Source organism: Varanus komodoensis, unplaced genomic scaffold (genome assembly GCF_004798865.1).
Source record: "Varanus komodoensis strain SLA01 unplaced genomic scaffold, ASM479886v1 scaffold61, whole genome shotgun sequence".
NCBI classification, from domain to species: Eukaryota; Metazoa; Chordata; class Lepidosauria; order Squamata; family Varanidae; genus Varanus; species Varanus komodoensis.
This window is the reverse complement of record NW_025336236.1, coordinates 2,904,319-2,926,357: the sequence shown is the minus strand read 5'-3', so window position 1 is coordinate 2,926,357 and position 22,039 is coordinate 2,904,319. Positions and strand designations below refer to the sequence as shown.

Below are 22,039 nucleotides of genomic sequence, written 5' to 3'. Positions count from 1 at the left end.
CAACCACTTGCTAGATTGACTTGGCCAGGAAAGGAGTTCATCCATCCCAAGAGCAAATGAACTAAGGCTGAAATCTCATTACCAGGGGAGAAGCTCTCATTTAATCCAGTAGGGCTTATGTTTGAATGAGCATTTTAAGATTGTGCTACAGATGATGAAGGGCTCCTTTGAGCCCAAAGCACCAATTCTTACAGAAGACCCTGCTGTTTCTTTACACCAGCCTCCCCCAGCTTGGTGTCATCCAGATGCCTTAGATTACAAATCCTATCATCTCTTTCCAGACCATGCAAGTAAGGGATGAAGGCAGCTGTAGTCCAACACATCTGAAGGGCCATGTGGACCAGGGCAGTCTGCTTTACATGATTCATGGTCCAGCCTTGTATCCTTCCAAGACAGCCTCTGGTATGAAAGTTAATATGGCTATATCAGATCCATCCGTCAGTCCTGGTGTTAAAGATACAGAAGAAATATCCTTAGAAGAAGCATGCTCCAGGCGGTTCAGCCAGGCCTGTGAAATCCAGAAGTGTACGTGTGAGAGAGCAAGAGCAAGCTGCTTCATGAGGGCAGTTTTATTTAAAAAAAATATATAAAGTAAGCTTTTCCAGTTACAACAATTAAACATGCATCAAATTTGAATTCGGGGATAGGGGTGGGGGAGAGATACCAGAGTTATCAGAAGTTTAGAAAATACTGCACTGTATCAGCACAATACATAGCAGGTTAAAGGCTTTGTTTTGTTGAAAAAAATCTTCAAATAAGAAAGGCGACAAAAAGAAAGGTATGCATCTCCATAAAAATAAAATAAAATCCTGTTACAGATCATTAGTTTCCCTAATTTTAAACAGACTTTTAATTGCATAACTCATGAAGACTCTTTATCCATCAGTGCCTCAGCTGTTATCATCACAGCTGCTTCTGGAATTTATTTTAGGGTGCCAAACCAAACATTAATCTCTCAATCTACAAAGGTTTCTCATTTGGCTGGTGACGTATTTCTGACACTTCCATGGTTTCATTTATTCTGGATTTGGCAGTAAAGGATCATTGAAAACACCATACCAAGAATCTGGAAAAGAAAGATGTTTATGGTATTATTTGGCAGCTTGAGATATCCCCCACATACAGTCAATGTGCAGCAAGAACATTTTGTTTGCAAACTTTTTGGATTTACATACAAATGAAATCTGTTATGCTGAAGACCGTTTCCAAAGTAATTTTTGAAAGTCAGACTCTCAAAAAGTGGGATTTAAATTAAACCCATATATACCACCCTAGGGGAAACTTAAATTTATTCATAAAAGATGGATTGCTCTAACTGGTGAAGACATCTCCTTCTATGGAGTTCTTGTTGCTACTATCCAGTGTATATTTTCCCAGCAGCTAAGAAAGTTTCTGCAGACTTTTTTGTCAAAGCTAGAACTGTCTCAGACTGAAACTGTTCAGCAAAAGTGACTCATGAACTTATTATAACTTCTTACAAAACAATAATAAGAGTTTCTTCAACTTTTGTGCAACAGTTTTAAACATGCAGGCTTGTAGCTTTGGGTTTAGCTGCTCCTCTCACTGCTCTTTCAAATTGGCTAGTAATCAAAGCAAGTTTGAATTAATTAATTCAGGTGTGTGCTTGCACTGAGTGCTACTTCTCAGCAAAGACTGGAAATAATTAATTTGTAAGCTACCAATGGTCCATGAAGAGCGACAAAGACAAGGAACTCTCTGAAAGGGTATGAATATTCTCTTCATAGCTACATGTATCTGAATGCCTGTAACCAATTGTGAAGGCAAAGGGTAGGTGAATCTATCCAAATTAAGAAAAAGCATGGATACAAGCAGTTACTAAGCTATGGGTGCCGTTCTAGGGTCCATAACATAGGCTTGCTGAATTGCAGTGCAAATCTAAATTGAAGTTTGAAGGCTCAAAGTGAAGAAAAAAATCTTCAAATACATAAAAATACATCAAAAACACTTCAGACTGAAGTTATGTATGACTAGCAGCCATAGAACTGTCCACGGAGCCAGTTTCTTACAAACAATTAGCGGTAGAGTTAGGGTGATCTCTCATGCATCTCTAGAAAAGAGGGCAGAATTTAGCACATGCTAAATTATATGTATAAAAGCAGCACTAAAAATATTCCTATTTCAATAGAAATGCAATACACCCCAGTGGGGGAGACTGTGGCTTGGAGAGATGCCTACTCAGTCTCCTGTCCATGTGCTAGCTCCTGGTGGGCGGCTATAAGACTCCTGGGCTCTCACTTCTCATTTATCTTTGGACCAGGCATGCAGAAGGCACACTCTCAGACATGGGCTGCCTCAGGTTGCCAGTGCTCTATGCTCAGATGCCAGGGAGGAGGGCTCATCGGCCTCCACAATATCTCTGTCAGGACTAATAGGCATGTCTCTGCTCATTCACTGGTCTACGCTAAAGCAACCACATTTGAACAGGCACAATGCAATTGTCTAAAACCTAAATGTCAATTAGCTCTTGCAAGAATATAACTCTTCACAGGGTAAAAAGGATAAAAATGGGACTTCCATCCTTAGCTCTTTAGAGAAAAGATGAAGGACAAATGTCAAGAATAGTATACCTACCTCAATGAATGCCAGTCCAAATGCTACTCCCATAACTATGATCATATTTTTCTTAATCAGCTCAAGTATTACTTCACTGCAAGGCTGAAAGACAACAGGGAAAAAGACAGAAAGAATAAAATTAATACAACAAATGCATTTGTTGGTGTTTCATTATCAGTAATGCATAGACTTCTAACATGAACACTGAGTAAGAATTAATGAAACTTTTGGAACCCCTTCTCTGGCCCTGTGACAAATGTTATGCAAAGCAGCACTCTGTGAAAATTTGTCATTTTAAAGGGTTAGTTCAAAGTGGTCTCCCTCTCTCCTTCCCTCTCTTTCTGGATGGGAGAGTGGTTTATTTCCTTTTTATATCCTACTTCTCTTTCATAGCAGAGTCCAAAGCAGGATGCAGAATCTTCCCAGGGAGTCTCCCAGACCAACACCATTTTAGCTTCAGCAAAGTGACACAAAGTGCCTTCAGACCATGCCCTGCGTAGTTCCTGGTTTCATCTGGGTTATTTTTTAATTTATTTGTTATTCTTTTTTTTTTAAGAGTAAACCACCTTGAAACTGAAGAATATAAATGCTTCCTGATGAACAAACAACAAGGGTAAGTTACTTAGTGCTCTATCAGAAAGATACAAGAGGATCAAACATATAAAATTAACCTGTGTCAGGAAGACCAGTATTTGTAAAGATAAGCCTGGTGGCAAACATTTTGACACCAGATGTCTTAAAGGGAAGTATAGGTCAAGATAATTATGTACAAAAAGTAACTGTTTTCTGCTCTGACATGTTCTGTTGCTGATCATCATAAAAAGCTAAACATATAAATTAGCTGTGCCTCATGACTGTGACAGCTGGTCCCAACTGGAGATGGGCTCACTCTTTATTGTTAGTGTGCACACACAATAAAGAGCTTTTTAGATATAGAACTATTTTCTGGTGTTTCCTGTCTGTCTTCCAATCAGACAATGAACAAGAGGGACCTTTTTGTCCTCACCAAAATCATTTTGATTTAAGAGGCAGTGTGCAAATTAAATAAATAGTAGTAGTACTACTAGCAGGAACTGCTTCCTTTGGACCTGAGATTGACCTAGACTATCCTACAAGATTCTGTCTTGTTCCAGGTATTCTTCAGTATCTGCATGGAGCCACTGGGAAAGGTGATTGACAAGTCTGGAATGAAGTGCCATCAATACTGAAGTGACACTTAGCCTTGCTGCTTTTTATCTCATAGCACTAAGGAAATGGCTGGTATTCCTGACTGCTGCCCAGAATCAGTAACAACTTAGATAAGATTGTACAGGTCAAGACTAAATCCAGACAAGGCTGAAATATGTTCTCCTCCTTGCAGGCAGGGGGGACTGAAGCACTGCCTGGATTTGGGGGGAGATGATGGAGGTGGGATCTTGTGCATCCCCTCCCTGCAAACATCACCCAGGGCTGCTCTGAGGACGGACTTCTGTCTCTATGTGTCAACCAGCCAGGAAAAAACTACTCTGGCTATGAGGTTAGAAAGAGTCCCTCTGAAGGTAGAGTTCTCACTTCAACATTGGAAGGCTTTTCCAAGGTTGCGGTGAGAACTGCATCTTTTCCTATGGCTAGCCATAAGGTTGTGCTCTTGATATTGTTATAATATGCTAATTAAGTTACAGGGATTTAGACCATAGGCATGTGATGAAGAGACACTGTGTTGTATCCAATGTTAGTCTAACTTAATACCTACATATTTCAATGACTCCTCTGCTTTAGGTAGGAAGTAGCCTTGATACAACCCAATGAGCTTTACTTCAAAGTTAAAGCTACTATTGTTTCATTCATATTTATTTGGATGCAAACATGTTTCATTTTATAGCAGATAAACATTTCCCCAAAGATTTATTTTTTTTCTTGCCTGAAAAAGTACTCTTATTTTAAGAATCAGCAACGTTGCTAGCTTAGTTCACTTCCCTAATTTAAAAAAAAGATGTTATAATGTCCATTTTCCTACCATCATCCTGGTTTTAACCGTCACATAATAGCTCAATAGTCTATGCACAGAGTCTTTCCTCTGATCAGTAGCTCACTGGACACAGCACTAGAGAAATCTCTCTCTGCAGTTTTTCCCCATAGACTTGCAGCTTCCGGAGATTCATGTTTTTCATCTTGCAAGATACAACCAGCTTCTTCTGAAATTTCCATTCAGGCCAAGAACTGGCTGTCAGGATTGCAGTACCTGCCTCAGCATCTGCACTCTAGAGCTGCCTTCTCTATACTGACTGAACCCTTTGTGACCACCCTTCTATACTTTTCAACAAGAGCACTTTCTGATAACATTTTCGCACTTGGCTACATACCTGGCCATTGGTCTATAATTGAGAGCTGATGAAAGTAAATAAAATATCAGTAAAGGACATATTGTAGCCTATGCTTTTTAAATTCCATCTGCCAGTAATCAAACAATGGGGCGCAGCTATAAACATTTGAAGACCTATAGCTGCATACTTAATAAGGGCAACAGTTACTGCTGACTTTTGACACATGACTCTTTTATCTTTGTTTTTGGTTCAGTTTTTGACTCAGAAACTCTGAATTAAAACAAAAATGAAAAGATGCCGACTCCCAGTCAGTGCAGCTTTTCACATTTAAATCACTAATCAAATAGTTTTTTTCGAACATAACAATATTTTTACTTATAAATGTGTGCCATATTTATATAACTTTACCTCAGAATGCACAGTTTTTCCATGCATTCCAAGAGTAATATGTGCTCTTACCCATCTCCACACATACCAAATTACTATGAGCTCTCTAGGTGAGAGAAGATGACAAGAGTTTAGAAAAGGAAATAGAGCAAACCTGTATCCATGTGTGATTTGCTTGCATTTCAAGCAATGCCTTGCTCAGTAACCCCTCTGCAGAAAATATGAAATGCGGTAATATTTTTCTTACCGTCTTATATTGAGAACCTTTACAGAAATCTGTCCCTTGGTCTTGCTTTTCGCATGCACAGCCTTGATATTCCTGTTTATTATTTCCCCAGTCTTCTACACCATTCAAAACACCACAACATTTGTTCTGTAAGAGAGGACAGAATCAAAAACATGACAGAGAAAATTGCTAAAGAGAAAAATAGAGTAAGATGATGAACATATCAGAGGGCTGGACTTTTGAGAAAGCAAACAGTGCAAAGAAGGATGCATACACTGAAGAGGGAAACTAGGAACAAAATGCATGAATAACATCAGCACCCAAACTGAATGACTGTTTATCACCCTTTTGCAGTTAAACAATATTCACTAGAAGAAATTTCAGTGGGAAAAAGAACTAAATTCAACATATCCACATGAATTGTCTAGAAAATCAGATATCTTGGAATAATAAGTATCCCTAACTTGTGTAATTCACATTATTTGCAAGGAAAAAATGTTGTCTACTAGACACATTTTTGCCCAAGGTGGATTATTTGGGGATTTATTTGGTGTGGGAAAGTGTGGAATTTAGCTTAATTGGAAAAATTGACCCAGCAAGTTAGGTATCTACGCGTAAAAGAACATCCAGGTATTGATACGTTTGAGCATACACAGTCAAAATTTATCAACTTTGTTGAACAAGAAGAAGATGGACTCCAGTCTGTTGTGGTGACACATGGCAAACTGTCTGGTCAGTGCTGGGTGCCAGGTACGGTAGTAGCTCCATTGCCTCGCCTCACTCCTGCTATTCAAGGCTTGCAACTGTACTGTACCCGTGGAAGCTCTGGACACCTAGAAAGCATTTGCTTTTAAAGCAATTCATATAATGTATGTGCCCCCCTCCCCGCCCAGACTTATTTAGGTTGCTTAGTATGTCCTCCCATTTCCTGCCATGGAAGCTCTTTTTTAGTTTTGCAGTCTCTCAATACTTGCTGAAAGAGGTGACTTAAGTCAAAGTTGCCTCTTCTCACAGTATATGCTGTGCTCAGGCTTAGAAAAAGATTCCCCAGTGGCACCAGAGAGAGGTTTCTTTCTGCTCCTGACTGAAGCACTGTGTGTTGGAGGAGGTGCTGTTTACCAAGACTGCAGCTTGGGGAAGAAGGTTTAAACCATCTCTTCAAACACACTGAGGTAGCAGTTACTATAAGCTAGCCAGCCTTGTATGCACCTGGTATTTATTTGAAAAAACAGTTGAGGGTAAGCATGTGCCCTCTTTTATGGAGGATAATCCTTTGTTTCAGGGGCTGCTTGAGTGCAGTCTTCTATTCAGAGATTTCTATTCATCCATTTCAGAAGGGCTCTCCAGTTTAAAGATCAAGAAACATAAGACATGGTGCCTATATCTGTTAGCACCTGAACTACAGGCTTAATTAGGTGGACCCACAGGCTACACAATCACAGTCTTTCACTTTAGGAGATGAACCACATTTCTATTCAATGTATAGCAATCATTTTATTTTTTTATCCATACACATATATTTATGTATATGTATGGATTTATGCTATTTAATATCTACATGAAACCGCTGGGAGAGGTCTTCGGGAGGTTGGGCTACGAAATCATCAGTACGCTGATGAAACCCAGCTCTACCTCTCTTTTTCAACTGATCCAGGTGAGGCAGTGGCTGTACTGAACCGGGCTGGATGAGGGCCAATAAACTGAAACTTAATCCAGACAAGACAGAAGTCCTGTTGGTGGGTGGATCGAGCTCCTGGGTAGGTGACTTGGGCCTTGCCCTGGATGGGGTTGCACTCCCTCTAAAGGACAGGGTCCGCAGCTTGGGAGTGCTCCTCGACCCGGAGCTGTCCTTGGAAGCCCAAGTGACTGCAGTGGCGAGGAACACTTTCCTTCAGCTTTGGCTAATCCATCAGCTGCGTCCCTACTTGGAGGAAGACTGCCTAGCAACAGTGACACACGCATTGGTTACTTCCCGGTTGGATTTCTGTAACGCGGTCTAAGTGGGGCTGCCCCTGAACACAGTCCGGATACTTCAGATGGTGCAAAATAGAGCAGCCAGGTTGCTGACGGGGACTGGGCGTTATTCTCATATAACCCCAGTCCTCTACCAGCTTCACTGGCTTCCCATTGAAGTCCAGGAGTGATTCAAGGTGCTGGTTATTACCTATAAAGCCCTTAATGGCTTGGGACCTGGATACCTGAAGGAATGCCTTCTTCCATATTTGCCCTCCTGCCCCTTGAGATCGGCAGCAGAGGCCCTCCTCCAGGAACCCTCCATGAAAGATATTAGGAGGCAAAGTACCCGGAGGAGGGCTTTCTCTGTGGTGGCGCCCTATCTATGGAATGCGCTCCCCAGAGAGGTCCGCCTGGCACCATCGTTATTTGTTTTTCGGTGCCAGGTTAAGACCTTTTTATTGCAGCAATATTTTAATAAGTTTTAATATTGTCTTTTCTATGTTTTTAACTGCAGCCAGTGTGAGTCGGGAATTTATTTATGTTATATTTTATGTTGTAAGCCGTCCTGAGGCTTTTTGCGACAGGACAGCATATAAATATTTTAAATAAATAAATAAATATTAAGATATCCTTTTAAAAAGAGACTGTCCTATTTTGACCTCTTTGGGGATACATTTATTCTGTTCCAGAAATTAATAAGCAGACACAGCATCACTGGAAAGCACAGCGCTGCAGCAAGTGGCAGTCATGCCCTTTGTTCGTCTCAGGCGTTTCTTGTATTCCTATTCACTGAGCTATGAAATTTTCCTTTAAATAAAAGGAAGCAGCACTGAAATGAATGGTTTGTTTAGTTAAAGTTAGAATACTGTGTTCTAAACGAACTCTTTTCCACTGGATAGAAAGTCACGCACTCACCTTTAAAACAAAGCAGAATTGAGATGTTTCAGGCACAACATAAGTAAGAAGCCAAGCCCTCAGTCTTGCCATAAGCTAAAGCAGATGCCTGATCCGAGCCATCACAGAGGGTGTGTTTGTGGGCCCATCAAAGCCAACTCAGCAGGTGCTTATTATTTTAGGCATTTCTTTAAGGTTCTTATTAAGCAGACAAACACGAACGTATGCTTTGCTCCTAACTCGGAGTTCAAGCCTTGTTTAAGATGCTTACATACAATCTGGCCATTTTCCTAAGAATTTCCACAATACCCCGCAATCAGAACCATTGCATTGGCTGGTTTGGTTGGGTAGCCAAGCCTTGCTTTGAGTTCACTGCAGATAAAGGCAGTGAACTTTGGGCTGCAGTTCAGGATGAGCCTTTGCTGCACTCAAGTTTCTAATACGGTAAGCTTAGCATGTTATCTCTTGTGTCAGGTATACTGAAGAAGCTTGGCCAGGTAGAAAATGGCTCCCTGCCACCTGCCCAAAAAAACCGTCACTCAAGATGGAAACTCTACAACTCTATGCTTTTGTCTTGGCTTGGTTGAGAATGGGATGGGATTCCTGATGCCCCAGTACACGCGCACACAGCCAAACTACCAGTTACGCTAATCACATAGTAGGTGACGGAAGCTTTTTAAAAAGTTTCTTTCCTTTTTTCACTCTGTCAGCATGCACAACCCAGCTTGTCTCAGGACCACTGCATCTTAGGAAGGGAACTTTCAACCTCTCCCCTTTTAGCTTCCTTCTAACTCTAAAGAAGTCTTTAAAATGAAAATTCTCCATGCCCTCTGAGAATGAGGGGACTTGTAGTCCAACATAACTGGAGTGGAGGGCAGGTTGGGGAAATCAGCTCTAGAAGTTTCCAAAGCACCTTCCGGGAAATAAGAGCACCAGCTTTCAAAGTCCTTAAAAACAAAACCCCCTCACAAACCCCTTAAGGACACCTCCCCCCCCCCCCATTCTATTGGCCCAGTCCTCTAAAACTGCAAAACTATATCTGAAAAGATGGGAACATCTAAAGTCTAGAAAAATCTCTTGAATAAACCACATTGTGTGGGGGTGGGTGGGGAAGAAACATAATAACCTTTCTGTGTTCCATTTCTACAACCTCAATGAGGTTGCCCAGTGCAGCATTTTTGGCAGAGAATGTTTGGATTATACTATTAAAGCAGAAAGAAAATCCTACCAGTTTTTCTTTTCTAAAATAGGGAAACTAGGAAGGAGCATTTTCTAAACACAGTTTTTCATTGTGAACTTCTGGAATAATGCAATTTTGAATGCAAGTAAAATTCTGATTTACCTCAATCTCAAATTTATGAAATTCCTCCCGAAACTGTTTATTGATGCCCGCAGAGCTCTGCAACAGTTTGATTTGTTCACTCAGGGCCTTTTTCATGGTGTCTTGTACCTGGAAAAGCAAGCAAAAGAAATCAGCATCTTTGATGCAACATATGGAACTGAGCCAGCAAGGCATGAAAAATGCAGTACCTGATTTTTATAGACTCCTCCCAAGACACCTGCTGCAATCTGAAGAAGCAGGATTATAAGAAGTCCAATGAAAAACTAATGGGAGGAAGAGAGAGAAAACAGAGAAAAATTAATCTGTGAAGGAACAGGCAAAATATATTACTATTACTGTGGCCATGAACAAATATTTGTATGACTGAAGTGCAGTCATTTGGAAAGCTACATTTCTTTTCATTCCATAGTTCTTGCTTTCAAAAAGATCAGAGAACTTCTTCTTGTGAATCTTTCGTAGTTGTGGAAAGGGGAGAATTCTGAATGCTGCAACTTCCCATGCAAGATGAAAAAATTCTATAGGCTAACAAACAATTCTCTGTGTATGCAGGTGCCATCACTGGGGTTGAAGGGGCTCCGGCAGCGTCTTGGGGATTCCATGTTTCCTGCACTTGTACTATGGCGTTCTGCAGCGCAGAGCCTTTTCCCATGTCACTTGTGCCACATAGCAGTGGACACGTGCCCAGAGACACACACATATTGCTTTCCTTCCAAGAAGCTGATGAACTGCTTCTTTCCAGTGACACATGACTGTGCACGTCACCAGCCTTGACGCTGTTGAGTCATTGACGGAGCTAGACCATAGGTATCAAATCGTGAACCAGAGGATTTAATGGATTGGAGCCACACTTCATAAAATAAAGAGTAGACCTACTGAAATCCCATTGATTTCAGTAGGTCAGTTCTCTGGAAAGGGTGGAGAATGAAGGATTATTGGAAGAAAACCATACTTTGATACCAACAAGCCACATACTTTTCTAGATCTTACTTGAATGTTTGGGGTCATCAAAACCAAGCAGAAAGGAATAAATAAAGAATACATTACTTTAATAAAGAAAGGGAACATTCCACATCACAGTTGGCTCAGCTACTTCAAGGTTACCATTGTGGTTTGCGTATGTCTATGATTTCAGTTGTTGTCAGAGCAAAGCTTCCAAAATAAATATAATTGCTAATTCTGAGCTCACTTCCCAGCTTGCTCTGTCGTACTGCTCTATCCTGTCCATGTGTTCAAATGTGCAGAAAAGAATTCACTGAGAGGGAAACAAGGTTACATGCACTGGCTCCGGCTAGCCCTCCATGCATTCAAGGGCCCCTATCTGTGCAGCACCTGTGATCAATTCCTTAGATAAATGGATGGTACAGACTGCACAGAGGGTAACCTGTGCAGGTTTGAGTGCATATGCATAAGTTGTGTCCAAATAGGGCCCTTAAACAGGGAGACGTCAGGTGTGAAGACAGAGGGAATGACCCCAATTCTTTTCCACGTGTGCTTTTCTAAAAGGGGCTCTAAAAATATCATTATAACACTTAGGCACAATTGCACTCTTTCTGTCTCTCAGTCTCCCAGGAGATTGGAAGCATGCAGGAAGAGGCTACTGCTAAATGGCTAGTAAAAAAACCCCTGTTTGCCTTGCGGACTTTCCTGCCAGTTCAACAGCAAATGTGAGTGGAAGCACTTGCTTGCATTTTGATTTCTGCCTGGTTCTTGTTCGGGATTGCCAGCAGGTCCTTCTGGGTACATCTATTAACTGAAGTATCTTTATTTGACTGTAGGCCTACCAAGCCATGCAGATAATTATTTTTGAACAATAGTAAGAATTAGAAGGCTGTTTTGGATCCAATACTGGTCAGCTGCAAACAAACAGAAGATACTAGCAGAATGGATTCCCCTCCCCACACGACCCGAGGGGCAGTCCCTGGGGAAGTTTCAGGACACATGAGCAGTACTGCAGGGGAGATGAAAGGATAGGAAAGTTCAATGCATTTGCAGACTTCCACTCACATTATGGTTCACCCCAACCCCTTGTCTGTATGCTTATAAATAGAATTGAAGAAGTACTCCCTTTCTCTTCTTTTTTAAACTGTTTTGCATGGAATGCTGCTCAAAATTATAAGTCAGTGCAAGGCAATTTACAATAAGGAAACTTTAAATGCAACAGGCTTTTGCTATATCATTACTGGCCATAAACTCAACCTTAAAAGTTCCCTGGTGTATGCAGTTATAAGAAATCTGCTGGTATACTAGGGCTATTCCATAGGTCAGTCTGGAAATATTGCATATGGAAATGTTTCTGGAGAGTCTCAAAAAATCAGAAATTCCATCTGATTGAAAGGTGCAAATTTTGTTGCACCTTTCCATCTCACGCTTTCTTCATTTATCAAAAAGTTCACATTGGCAAATATTGGAAATGTTTCCTTTTGCTTTGGAACATTTAAAGGCCTGTGGACAAAAATATCTCACTGCAAGTAATACCCCCAATCACCAGTCTGAACTTTGGTCTGGATGGCTTAGTGTACAAGGGTTAATACAGAAACCCTACCAGGAGGAGCATGCACTTGCTTTCCTTCATGGCACCACAGCAGCCCAGAAAACCAAGCACCATTATGATGGATCCCACAGCAATGAGGACGTCAACAGCGGAATACAGGCTGCTATCGATGTTGAATTGCTGTGAAGATGGAACACAAGACCACAAACAGACAACAAAGCAGTCAATAGGGATAGGAATATTCTTTTTGTTTGTTTGTTTCAAAGTTTTATTGTTTTCTACTCACTAAACAAATAATTATTCCAAAGACTTCAAACATACTGTATACGAAGTCTTATTAATCTCTACAAATGCTATGTATTTCAGCCCATATTAGAGTTCCAATTCTGTAGCCATTGATAGAAAAAGTCCCAAGTTTGGTAGTAAACTGTATCTTCTTAGGGATTGGAATATTCTGTTAAATGCACACACACACACACCTCTGAGATGTGATTAACAACTTAATCCACCAATCTGTTGTGGATGGAATCCATGGCAAGATGGAGGGGAAGAAAGTGCAGTTCTATCAACACCAAAGCCTATTCACATGACAGATCCACAGACAAGAACATGTCATGAGCAGAGAGCAGAAATGTGGTTGCTGCTACCATATCCATGGCCTCCACACCTTGACCTGGTTCACAGGACTCGAGGGTACTCAGCAAGCGCAATGGCTTCTTACCCGCCCTGCATGTGTCTGCTGGATTTACATCATTACCCCTCACAGTGATGACTTTTTGAGTTGTCTGAACTCGGTGTGGGTGAAGTGGCTAGCAAACCACCCAGAACCCATGGTTTGTTTTAGGGTTGCTGGATGGTTTGTTAACCACCCCAACTGCCCATCATTGCCTGGTTGCAATGACATCACAGTAGCACCAGTGAGGGGTAATCATGCAAATCCATCTGGCGCTTTCAGAGTGGTTAACAAGCCACCATGGTTTATTGACCACCCTGCAATCATGCGAAGTAGCCTTCTTTGAGTACAACTTTGAGTGGGATCAAGGGACCCCACTACCAGAAGGGGACAACCTATGTGCATAGGGTTGGTCCTACACAAAATGTATTATAACTGTCTGCTAATGAGCAGCGGTTCCAAGTGGGGCCAGTAGGCATGATCCTGCATGTCTCCATCCACATGTTCATATTCAGAGCAACATTGTGTGAACAGGGTCCAACAGAAGCAGGATCCCTTAGCAGGAACACACCATCTCAGAGCACAAAACTTTCCAACTAGGAATAGTGTCTATTTGACTTACATGAACCATTTATACCTTGAAAGTTTGATATAAATTTATGTTTCTAGGTGGCTAGCAGTCACCTAGTCAATAAATGTACAACAAAAGCAGAAAATAAGAAGCAAAGCACCCAAACAGGAAGCCCAGCTGTCCTTTCAAGTCAGATCAGGGGTGCTGCACCTCTTTTCACTGGAAGGCTACATTTCATTTCTTAGAGAACACATTCAGTGGTGAGTGGGGATAAAACACAAAAACTCAGCATATTTTGGCATAAAATTCTTCCTGCCAATAATTAAGCCCTAGAAGACACATGCTGCCCCTTTAGAATAGGGAAAAGCAGCACAAAAACTGGGAAGCCCCCAAATAACAAAGGGTTGGGGGAAAGGGATGGGGGCAGCGGAGGGGGTGTGGACATCTGGAAGAGAGCTAGATTGGGACCTGGGACCCAAGGTTCAGCCACCCTGAACTGGGGGGCGGGAGAATAAACACCAGCATTGCTTGAAGGAAAAAATAAAACCCTAGTATTAAAGCCCTTAACATCTAGGAAAACAGAAACCTTAGCAGGAGAACATGGCTACAGTACCATCACTGGTAGAGCTGAAGCAACAGTCCAGAGCTACAGTCCAGGATTTGGCTGAACATGAACATGTGCATCCAGCCTTTGTACTGAATCATTGTCATCACCATCATCCTCCACACTCTTTTCAGTGGGAACCAGGTAGGGATAGAGTGGACCCAATGAATAGAATGCCCAACATAATTTTGTCCCCCTCAAAGTTACACTCAACTCAACAGGATTCAAGTGCATAACTTTAAGAACTTAAGCCTGTAATCCTATGCACACATGTGAGGAGGTACCAGTGAATAAGGGTCATTTATTTCCAAATAACCATACATATTTGGTTGGATGTGTATGTACATTTTCAATCAACTCTAAAATACATTTCTTTTAGTTGAAATTGATTCAGGGAGTAAGCCAAGAGAAAGCTCATGCTATAAAAATAATGAGGTTTTATCACCACTTTAAAAGCATTCAGAAGCCCAACACATGGGCTCAAGCTTTGCTATTGCTCATATACCTTGATCCAGATAGGAAAAAATATAGCTATTATCTGAAACTAACTTTCTAAACTTAAAATGAGAAAAACTATTTCCTGCAAAATGTAACAAACTTTGGGATGGTATGTGTGCATGAGCCAAGTGCATAGTTTGAAATCAATAATACTAATATGTATAAAACACACTTACACCTTGAGCAGATTTGCTTACACGCAGCCATATGGAGACTCCTAGAATAATGCATCCACACACCTGGTTAGAAAAAGACATTGATCAGCACTCTAAAGGAACACATGACATTTTGCAAGAGATGCCTGCAAATTCATACACTTAAATAAGGTTGACATCATAATACCATATGATCCAACTGTGCTCATTTACTAGAAGCGTCTCTGTTTGCTGGTATCTGTTGCTGGCAAAATGCTGTCTTTACACACATTAGGCTGCATGTCCTAATATATATCCTGTATCTGTATCTTCTTTTGGTTTTGCTGCAGAACTGAGATCTGAGCATTCCACAAAGAGCATTTCATTTCCTGTTTTTCCACTGCATTACGTACCTTGCTAAGTAGCAGTATGGTGCAGCGTCATAACACAAAACTAGAGGTCATTCCATCATCTAAAGCTCCATAAATGACTGCAAGTAGCCGCCATACAACCTTATGTAAAAAAGCTCTTAGACACAACCTTTGGGTTCCTGCATTTTGCTGGACTACGATGTCCATCCTCCAGACAGCATTGCCATGGTTGGGGTTATCTGGAGTTGTGGCCCAACACTGTCTGGGGAGCTCAGTTGGGAAAAGGAGACTGAAGGCACAGTGCACTGCTCCTCTGCCTCTTCATCGCATGCATTCCGGTGACAGGTCAATCCCACATTATTTGGCATGCAAGAAGGATGTGGGCAAAAGGCTGCCACCGTGTGCAGTGCATGGCCAGGTATTCTCTTCTGCATGAGAGCAGAAGTGCTGCACAAACACACGTGCTTTCTAAGGCAGACAATGCAGGTGACTCAGTCTTGCCGAGTCTTCTCCTCCCATCTCCCTGCGTTACTCTACCAGCCTGCAGTGCTCCAGTTGCCTTCTGCTTCCTGATCATGAAGGGGAGACTGTTCTTTGATGCTCTGAGCTGTTGCAGGTCTTCTGCTGTGCACTGAAGTGCAGTATTTGGGAAGCTAACAGCACGTTGGAGATGTTAAAATGTGCTGTCTGGCATGAGAAGGATAAGAGGTGTTTCCAACCTCTGTCTCGCAACTGAAGAACATGCAAAACACACAAACAAAATTCCACAGGAAAAGGGAAATGTTTCCCCACTCCTTATTGAAATTATGATCAAATGCTTTCATATAAAATAAATGTGTGAACTCTATTCTATATTAATAGAATTGTTTTACTTTGAGAGTAGACTATCTAGAGAGAATACTTTGTTCCTTTCTTGGCACAAGACACAGGGAAGAGAAGGATGCATGCCTATGATTTCTGGGTTGGATTAATCATCAAATTAAAATGCCGACCAGCCAAAAGCCCTGCTCAGTGCAGTTCTTTGAGTGATAGAGTGCTACCTTTTATTGTGTTCCATTATAATTAGGAACACAGTGCCCATTTCCTCATCACATGGTAGGAAAGCAGCAAGCCCCTTTGTTTAAAACACTGGTAACCTGCCCAGGAGCATAATAGAATGGCAGGGCTCTCATTTGCATGGCAGATTTCAAGAGAGATTAGCAGGAGAAAGCAAGAGAAAGGGACCCCTTATCCTTACTCCTTTGTGGTGGTACTAGCATTGCTGAACAATTCAGGGCTGGCTCCTGGTTTTGGTGGACCCTGGCCAAGAGGACTGCAGTGAGCCTCCCTGGTCTTCACACAAGCACGTATTTTGCCACACGCACACAGCTTGTCTCTCCCTCTGGCTCCTTCTGGCAGAGGAGGCAATGAGCACTGAGCACAGTATTTCCTTAGAAAAACTGAAGGGAGGATGGAAAACTCCCCTGTAAATTCTTTTGTTCCTGCTCATTGTTTTCTTAATGGGATTAAGAAAACCACATAGTATTTACACTTGTAATATGCATAATATGTGTTTCCCCCTCCTCTCCCTCCCCAAAACACAAGAAAGTAGAAGTGTAATAAAAATATTAGAGTTAGATTAATGGAGGGAGCAAAAATAATAGAAAGTGAAGAGTGGATTTAGATAACAAGGAATAAGATTTTAAAGCGATTCAAAAGTTAACAGAAGAAACTCAGTCCTGATATGAAACTACCACCAAGACCTGAACCAAACTGGTCCTTAATTTTGTCATCCCATATACAGACAGTGGAAGGGAGCCCCAGAGGAGATGAAAGGTGCTGCCAAATTACCCTCCAGCAGCATCAGTATCCTTCGGAATCCTGGTGGCTAGTGTCTGCTATTTCCCTTCTCTCCATCATGTAGACTGATGGTGGAAAAGATGCCTAATAAGCTTCATGGCCGTGCAATGTCATCAAGCTGCCTCCCCATATAGCCCATGAAAGAGAACCCTACCTTTGTTCTACAGTAGAAGCGAACAACATGGGGCCTTCCAGATGTTTTGTCCTACAAGTCTTATCAGCCCTCGCCAGCATGAAAGGGGGTGAGAAGGGGTGAGAAGTCATCCTGCAGATGTTTTGGCTTACAAATTGCCCACCTCTGCCCTGTAGCAAGATGGAACCTTTAAAGGAGTTATCCATCGGGCTGAAGTGAAACCCCAAAATAGGTCCACCACCATGGAGCTCCACGATAGCTCCACTGGATGAAGAGCAGTCACCAGCCTCCCTTGATAATGGCAACAGCTGTGTTGGCAGCCTGGGCAACATGTTGCATCCTCCACAATTCTGAAGCCCTAGCTTCATTCCAGGGCACAGGGTGGGGGGAATATGGTCATGACCAATGAAATTACATTCTGAGAATGAGGACAGTCTTCTGGTCAGTTTTGTCCTTCTTCAGGGTTTAGCAGCTTCCCCAGGATCTCCCAGTCAATAAATATCTGAAGGAGGACTCTGGATACATACATCTCTAACACAGATGCTTATAATACTCCTTCAATGGACTGCCAATGCCCCTCTGTGGGGATCTGGATCAAAATCGTTACTGCATCCCATGAGTTCTTTGGCCAGGCTCCACAACATCTTGTCGTAATCTCATGGAATTCCCACAGCCACTCACAAGAGCAGCAAAGGTTATTGGGGAACAGGAGCTTGTGGTGGCAGAAAGCCAGGAGACATGGAAGGACGTACAGCAGCACACTGGCTCCGAGAGAGGCCTGCGTCCTCCACGTGACATGATAGCAGCTTAAGGGAGCAGGACAAGGTGCCTGCAACACCCAGTTCTGTCCTCGCACTGAGGGAAACAGTCAGGGACTGACCCTGCTGCTCCTTTCACACCAACCAGTACCTGCCACCTGAAACAACCATTCTTCTGAATGGTTTTGCCAGCCCTGAAAATGTTTATACAAGCATTTCAAATGCTCTACTTAACCTATATTTACTTCACAAGCTCTCAAGATTTAGTCTCCCTGAGAGGTAGCTATTTAACACAGGTATTTTCAAGCTAGCAAGAGGCCACAAATGGATTCTGTAACAGTATCCCTCTCTTTGTCTTGAACAGAAATTCTCCACCAAGCATTTCAGTGATGGGGACCTTCCTGTCTTCTCTGAAAACTCCACGTTATCAAAACTGATCCTCATTTTTAAAACAAGATCCAACTCCCAAAATGTTTTGCCAGAAACATTTGGATCATTTTTGAAGAGGGCAATGACAGAGTAGTGGAATACAGGGTAATAAAAACGAGCTGAAAGGGGGCTTGGAAATAGAAAGGCGCTCAAAGCGCAATTGCCCAAGTAACTGCTGGAAATTCAGCACATGTATGCACATATCTATATCTCCGTACCCTGCAGTCTATTTTGGTAAGAACCAATGAACACATTAGGAGGCAAACTTTTAATTATATCAGTACATTTTCAGCATTTGGATAAACCCACACATTATCCAGATTTTTACTAAATTATTCCCTGCATTATTCCCTGATGATTGTTGCCACATGTGTTTCTAACATTTATGCCCATATAAGGTGTCTGATTGCTACAATCCAGCAAAGACAAAGCTTGCACTGGAGCAGATTTCACTGTACATATCCCAAACTCAGCTGGAAACCAGGTATGTTGCAAAAGGAAAGCTGCATACAGTTGTCAGTGCTCAAGGTCCAACACTCAGAGCTGCCCCACTCTCTTCCCATACCAGTATTAAAAATAGTATTTTAATTGCACCCAAGTTCTTTGGAAGTCTAAGCTGTGTGTCTGATACAGCATGATGTACACCCACCAGAAAGCAAGGCAATCCTGTTAGTCTTCTGGACAGGTGATTGACATCTGACAGCCGAAAGGCTTCTGTATTGAATTACTGAAGCCAAATTTTGGTCACATTGATTTTAGTGGCCAAAATCCAAATTGCTGATTTAACCTGGTTTGGGGAATCTCACGGTTAGAATTCCATAAAATATTACATTTTTTGCTAAGCTACTGCTTCAGTGCCACTTGAATTTGCTCTGGTTCATGCAATGATCATTTCCAAATTCAGACTTACCCAAAACAAGAAGTTGAAGATGAACATAGTGTACTTCATGCAGCTACTCACACCAGCCATTTTCGTGTTTTAATCCAACAGCAGCAGGGACAGGCAAATGGAAGCAAAACCTCTTAGAAGACTGCCTCTCAAAATATCTATATTTCACAATCTTCAGGGAAACTCATAGACCACTTCCTTTACTTTGATTCCACAGAAGGAAGTCCTGAGGTAAAATGTTATTCTGCTGATTATGCAAGCCATTCATATCCTGTAGACAAATATTAACCAAGCTATTTAAAAAGTACCTGCTCAGGCCATCTCTGACTATGCCTGTTTTACGAACCAGCATTATCTACAGTTTTTCAGCTCTTGAGCCAAAGCCCTAAAAGTAAACATGCACAGAGGCATAGATATGACTGTAAGGGTGAGAAGAAGTATTGTAGACTGAAACTCCAATGAGCTCTACTATTAAATTCAGTGAATATGTTAAAGTTCATGTACCGGTTTTGAGATTTCCTGTCTTACATTCCATTTGGTTTGTTTGCAGAACTTCCTTCAGTTGAGTGGGACATTTAGTTTGCGTAATGGGATATTTGGTGTGTTCTCCAGAAAGAGAAAAGTCAAAAGCTAGAACGTATTGCTCTTGCCTCTGTTTCAGTATTTTTGTTCACTGTTCTCTAAATTACATCTGTTCTTATCCGCAAGCATTTGCAGTGTATATATCCCATTTTATCCCTTATTTTATAGTTCCAGAGCAGCAAAACAGACATTCTGCCGTCTTGGATACTGTCATAGCCCACTTAGAGCTATCTTTTTTTAGAGGAGCAGCTAGAGTTCCCAGGGACAAAGAAGCAGTCCATGCCAGAAGACAAGGAGGCACATGGACCCCCAGGGAAGATGGTCATGGGTCCATAGCCACAAATGGAAAGGAACACCACCCTGATACAGGAAATGAGCAACTCCTTAGCCCCCCAAGAGGCAGATCAGGGATCTGTGTGCAGGGAACTCTGGGACTTCTAGCCTATAAACTCCAGTCCTAGGGAGGGAAGATTACAGGAACAAAGTCTATTTCAACTCCTAGTATTCTGAGACCTTGCCAACATCAAAAGATCTTACATAGAGTAAACCTAAAGCAAAATGTGATAGTTATAGCTCACAGTCAAAACCACATGGGAGCGCATTGTGTATAGCTGGACTTACTTATTTAATAGATGTATATACAGCTGAACATATTTGAAACTATCTCAAGGATTATAATCTACATGAAAAAGCAGTTAATATAACACAAATTTCTAAATCATTAATAAAAACTGTTAATGGAATGTTAAGATCAATTGAAATTAATTAAACACGATAAACACAGACAGCCAGTGTGGAACACATTCAGTTAGGGAAGGCCTCATGAAAGAAAATTGGTGGCTGAAGCAGGCCATAGCAGGAGCCTCCCAAAAAACAGAGTATAGAGCATCCCGTAAGTTTTGTCCATCATGAAGAAGGTCCACTTCCTGGTTCCTGCAAGATGAAAGTCTGCAGATCACGGTACCACTTACAAGGCCTCCTCCACTGATCTTCATAGTTATGCAGATTTATATTGGGGAAGGAGATCCTCTGTGTTATATGCTTCTAGGCTGTTCAGGTGTTTATATGCTAACAGCAAGTCTTTGCATTTGACATGACAACAGAAAGGTTGTAAGTGCAGTTGCCTTGGTGCTGGTGTAATATGGGTTATACCAGCATCCACAGCACACTCCACTCAGCATCTAGGCTGCCGCCTTCTGTACCAGCTGCCACCACAAGACCAAGCAGAGTTACTCATACCATGGGCACATTTCTCGCCATGCAGCTGAACTTGGTCTCAGAAGGAATGTCTCAAGCTAGAGCAATATGGATTAGAATACAAAGTGCAGGAACATCCTGCAATAAAAACAGGCTTTTCTGGAAAGTAGGATGTACTGGTTGGATCGTCAGAAAGTTAGTGCGATAACAACAGAAGGAATGTACTAAATTAGAATATGGTGGGGGATTACCTAGTAATTAGTTAGCAGACTGGATCAGATAAACCCTCAGGAGCCATTGTCCCCTCTCTCTGATGTCATACAGGAGGGATGGAATCCAAGTACATTATAAAGAGAAAGAAAGTTTGGTGTACAACTGTACTTTCCCTGACAAGAGATTCTTCTAAGCAATAAGCTTGTAGTAAGAGCCCATGGCAGAAGTGGTCTCTTGAACGAATCCAAAGGAACTGGCTTCCTTTAACACCAAATGCTCAGGAGCTCCCATCACATTTCCCCTCTGTTCATTCACTGTATGAAGGGGAGGAGGAAGATTGTGTGAAATGTCAAAGGGGCTTTGCATACCGAAGCCATTTTGACACCTAGTGATCCCCTGGTCGCTTCCAACTCTGCTATTCTATATTCTATGTAAACAGACAGCAAGTGACCCAGATGAAGGAGGCAAACCAGTAGGCTCTTCCAGCTCCCCATAGGCACTTGTTCCATGAAAGCATGGGAAATATCTCATGGCAGAAGTACAGCATCTCAGGTCCTTGAGCCAAATCTGGCCCTCCTGAGGGCTTCAGATGACTATGCCCCCACCTCCCCAGGCAGTTTCCTGGTTTTGTGCAGTTCACCCCCACCCCCATCCCCCACTCACATTCTAAAAGATTGAAATGTTTCTCCTAAGTAAGACTTCAGGCTAAAAGCTTTAGCTGGTACTTGTGGCCTTCAGCCCCATCCACCACCGAGTCTCTCTTTTTGGCCCCTGGTCCAGAAAAGGTTCAACCCTCCTGAAATGATGTGCATACCAGAACTCAGAGGCTTGGAATACAAGCTCTCACAGCTCAGAAATAAATCCACAAGCCTCTTATATATGACAGTTTAAAACTCAAAACAAGGATATAATGGGGGGTGATTGCCAGTCAGTCTTTCACTTATTTATAAAACAAGAGTGTTGGGAAATAAGAGC

General features: G+C 41.9%; 1 protein-coding gene across 1 annotated transcript; it reads right to left on the bottom strand.

Moving 5' to 3' along the window:
• Window positions 1-558: 558 nt before the first annotated feature.
• Window positions 559-19,201, bottom strand: TSPAN8 (tetraspanin 8). The gene is made up of 8 exons (XM_044449886.1): window positions 19,094-19,201; window positions 14,696-14,758; window positions 12,225-12,353; window positions 9,871-9,945; window positions 9,683-9,790; window positions 5,512-5,637; window positions 2,593-2,676; window positions 559-1,066 (listed from the first exon to the last, which is right to left on the bottom strand). The coding sequence occupies exons 1-8, from the start codon at window positions 19,151-19,153 to the stop codon at window positions 1,013-1,015; spliced, it is 699 nt and encodes a 232-aa protein (XP_044305821.1). The 5' UTR covers window positions 19,154-19,201; the 3' UTR covers window positions 559-1,012.
• Between the last annotated feature and the right edge of the window lie 2,838 nt (window positions 19,202-22,039).